Source organism: Charadrius vociferus, unplaced genomic scaffold (assembly GCF_000708025.1).
Source record: "Charadrius vociferus isolate BGI_N301 unplaced genomic scaffold, ASM70802v2 scaffold398, whole genome shotgun sequence".
Lineage (NCBI taxonomy): Eukaryota > Metazoa > Chordata > Aves > Charadriiformes > Charadriidae > Charadrius > Charadrius vociferus.
This window is the reverse complement of record NW_009649571.1, coordinates 1,630,186-1,634,528: the sequence shown is the minus strand read 5'-3', so window position 1 is coordinate 1,634,528 and position 4,343 is coordinate 1,630,186. Positions and strand designations below refer to the sequence as shown.

The 4,343-nt window shown below is 42.1% G+C and overlaps 1 protein-coding gene across 1 annotated transcript in view; it reads right to left on the bottom strand.

Moving 5' to 3' along the window:
- The window catches only part of FKBP15 (FK506 binding protein 15, 133kDa), a 41,675-nt gene that overhangs the window by 20,795 nt on the left and 16,537 nt on the right, over positions 1-4,343 (bottom strand). Inside the window, 4 exon segments of the mRNA XM_009890323.1 lie at positions 738-812; positions 2,104-2,173; positions 2,802-2,892; positions 3,213-3,322. Of these exon segments, the coding sequence (XP_009888625.1) occupies positions 738-812; positions 2,104-2,173; positions 2,802-2,892; positions 3,213-3,322 (346 nt within the window).

Below are 4,343 nucleotides of genomic sequence, written 5' to 3'. Positions count from 1 at the left end.
ACTTTTAAAAATCCATGTCACCGCTAGCCGAGTAAATGACCCATTAATCTTTCAAAATGCACTTACAAAACTAAAGAGCAAAGTAACACCCTGGTCAGAAATTTGGACTGAAATTCTATTTCAGAGTAGAATTTCTAGGTATCTAATCAAGAAATTTTATGTCACCTGATGACAAACCAAGAGCACAAATCAACACAACAATTTTCTGTAAAACTGGCAGAAACCAGAACTTCCTGAGAGATCCCATTATAGGGCTTACAATGCTCCAAATTGTTCCTATCAGCAAGAAAATGCTGAGTGTCAAATTTCTGAGAGAAAACATTTCCTTGCTATGATTTCCTTCTGCTTGCTCAGTCATATTCTCTCCGTCATTTAATTACAAATGATAAGTAAGAGTAATTTTGTTCTGTTTCTATCCATTGTGGGACTGCAAAACTCAAAACACCTCCTCTGTGATCTAGAGGTAATAATATACCTCCTACAGTGTTCGAACCTGCACTATGAAACCTACTGATGAAGTGCTCTGCAAAAGGCAGACGTAACAGCCTCTTGTGCAATACACAATTTTGGGGAGGAGCAGAATGGTGCTCCCCGTCACTGTGACACCTCTTGCTGTGTCAGGCAGAGGTTTGATCTCAAAGGCTATCATCTAACACTTCAGAAAGCATTTCAGAGTCAACTCCTCTTTGCTGCGAACAATACACATCATTGGCTGCTTTTCTAATCCAGGCTCTTACCGTGAGTATGAAGCCAGGATGGATCCTCGCAGTTGCAATCTGTTGCTGCTGACTGATGTAAAGGAGGATCCTGTACTGGATTCCACAAGGAATTGGGCAGGGAAAAAGAAGAAACAGCAGAAACTCAAAACATCTTCAATTCTCATGTGCTTTGGCAAATTCTGAGCCTAAGGCTACAGTATTTATTTGCCAAATACACCTTGCAGCAGCATTTTTCACAGCAAGAATACATCACATTGTATTTAATACAATTTTGCAACCTATTAAAGACCCTTGAAAATACACAAGCTTTATTTAGGTACAGAAATCAAGCAATTCAAACTACTTATTTTGCAATAAGCAAGATGCTTTAACTAATTTCACTTTTTTTTTTTGCAGTTACTGTGTAAAAAGATGGTGCACTAACCCTTCAATACATAAAACTCATAATACATGGTATACAGGCATAAAACAATGTAGAAGACTGAAAAAGTTGGAGGGAGCTTTTTAAGTACCAAACAATGCAGCTATAACATTATATTGACATATTTGGCTCTACTAGACATGGTCTGGTAAAGAAAAGTGCGTTCCTTTATGCACCTGTAGCAACAGCTCCTTCACTCAACACAGCTAGGTAGTGAACTAGGAGCAATCCGCTAACCGGTCCCAGCTGTGCAGGTTGCAGTATTACAACAGCAGCCTGAGAAAGGCTCCTTCCCAGCTCCCCCACGAATGCCACTCCTGAACACTTCTCAGATCAGCCACTCAGGAATCAGTTTACTAAACTACTATTTTTTTTGCTTCTTGCCAAAGCAGAAGCAACTTAGTGAGACAACATTAGGAACTGAGGGGTACGAAACAAAGTACCAACATCAAGGACAGATCAGAGTATTCAAAGTATCTTTTAAACACACCAATTTACTGAGCAGCCCAGTGCTGCGCTCCTAGGGGAGTACTTGGGAAGGAAGGATTGGGGAAGAGAGATATTTTTGATACCAAAATAACAAAACTTAAGCAAAGCATCTCTGCACTATTGGACAAAGCTTTGTTTTATATTGATTTCCACATGCACAGATTTGTGATCCAGTTGTCAAAGACATTCTGAATAAATATCAAAAAATCACTTTCAGAAACATTAGAAAAGGTGCAATGCCTGAAACACTGCAAAAATATTCCAGGCACAAGTTGTAAGAGATCTTACAAACAGAAAAGAAAGAGGTCACCAAGGTAAGCCATAAGTAAACCCAGGAGGGCAGGAAGGTGTAAGCAGCAGTGGAACTAAGACCTCCAACATTAAAAGCCGACATTCTGGTGAGCTCAGAGAAACACTGCCTCATACTAGCGCACTCTCAGCATGAAAATGTTATTGTAGTGAAGTGTTTCTCACCTCTTTAGTAGCATGGTTCCCCACTACAGCTGCTCCATACTTGCCTTGCTTCAAGTACTGCCCATTTGTACTGGAAGACAAGCGAGACATTCAGCTGCAGAACCATCAGATTTCTCTCTACTGTTCCTGACTTTTTCCTCTTTAGAGTTCAGGTCCCTTTCCTCATGCCTAAAATGTTAGGCAGCCTCTCTTAGCTTAAAGAAAGTACAACTTTCTTGCTTGCTCACAGATTACAGGAGCACGTATTATGGAGTTTGAGCTGAAAACTACTCTTTTCACAGATCCAGGGCAAATGGGCTTTTATGTGATGGCAGTGTCAAATGAACAGAGAATTTTACTGCTGTCACTCTACACCCATGCCTCAGTTCTCCGTGAGGGAATGTATGAGACATAAGCATCTGACAGAGCTGCCTGGAAAAAGTGCAAATGTCAGGCTGGGCCCCCAGGATGCAGTTCCCTGTAACAGCCAAATCCAGAACTTGCTATTTATTTGACAACTGTGTAACCCCAAATTGCAGCACAATAACCAAAACATTTGTTTGAGGAGAAAATTGCATCGACTTGTAGCATTTGTACTATGCAGACACACGTCTATAAGCAATGGTCTCTTCCCACTTATCCAAAAAGATCTTCCCTTTACAATTAGGTCTTAAGCTCCCAGAGACACAGACTAATGGGTATTGCAGGAAACCACTTACTATCGATAAGCATGAACCGCAGTGGCCACGAAGACCGATGGTGCTCCTGAAGCTGCTGGGGCCACAGGAGCCTTCGGGGCTGCCTGACCTGCTGAAGAACAGAGAGCAGGAATACCTCTCCGTGATACAGCACTGCCACCTTCACTGGCCAGTGACAATGCCACGGCACACTCGTCCCAGCAAGGAAAAATAACTCCAGAAGAGGATTAAAAAACAAAGAGTGATATTCCAAAGTCACTAAAGGCCTCTAGAGTAACCAGGTGCAGAGCGGTTACTAAACGAAGACAGTATCATTACAGAAAAGCTAAGTGAATTATTTGCACCGCTGTTCTTCACAAAGGCCCTCGTTCTCCCAGCAATGCACATGCTGGAAAGTTTCATCCCCCCTCGTGCTCAAGCCCAGTCACTTACCAGCTGCCGTTTGACCTTTCTTAGGCTGCTTTGGTGCAGTGTACTGGAAGAATTCGTTTCCATGGCTTGAGACCGTTTGATCCAGACCAAAGAGAGAGGCCAACCTGGCACTGGAAAGAGAAACTAATTAATTGACGTTATTTAACATGGACTTTACAGATAAGGAACACCATGAATTATAAGCTATATAAAATCTAAAGTGTTTACCATCATTTTAGATATAAACAAAGGGATACAAGTTAAGCAGTTCTGTACTAATTTGCCATTTAATTTCGAATAAGCAGAACTTTTAGATGAAGAGGCTGGGCTAAGTAGTACAACTGTGTTTCATTTCCTCAAAAGGCACTGTAAGGAACAAACAAGGACAGAAGCTACACCCAAAAAGAAGGTGCTTTAAAGCAATGACTAGCATTAGCCCCGTGATATTGTAACAAGTTGATTGTTACAATACTGGAAAAAAATATGCGGCAACAGAGAAGCCACCGTTCAGCACTAGAGTATTTCTTCTTGAAACGTCTCCCGTTAAATTTTACGATGGCAGATGCTCTTCCATCAAAGGGCAGAAGGTTTAACGAGCGAGGTTATTCCTACAAGATAGGCCATTCGCAGTTTTACTGCTTTAAGCCCAAGTGAGCTTAAGCTCACTTACCCCTGGTATCACAGGACAAGTGAGGAATTCAAACTACAAAGCAGAATCCACAAAGGACAAACACCACTGTCAGTGCATCTGCAGCACTTTAGATGAGATACTTTAAGAAATAACTATTTGCTAAGAAGAGAGAGGATTAGTTTACAAGAGGGGTTAAACAGAAGCTCCATGAAGAGGGTGAGGAGGGAGCACAGCTGAACTACGAGTGCTAAGGAATCTTCAAGTGGCAACAAGTTACAAAATGTAAGGAAAAACTGAATGTGCTACACATTAAAGTGTTATCAGCAAAAGTTGAAAACTGCTGAACACGCTTGAAGTAGCCACCCCTGTTCAAAACCCCCCAACCCGGCGTTTTCAGGACCTCTCTTTATACCCTTATTTAAGTGAAAATATGCCACTTCTCCCACCCGTCCCCACCACAAGCCGCAAGCCCCGAGCAGCCGCTCCCTCCCCTCCCGGGAGGGCTCCCGAGGAAATCCCCG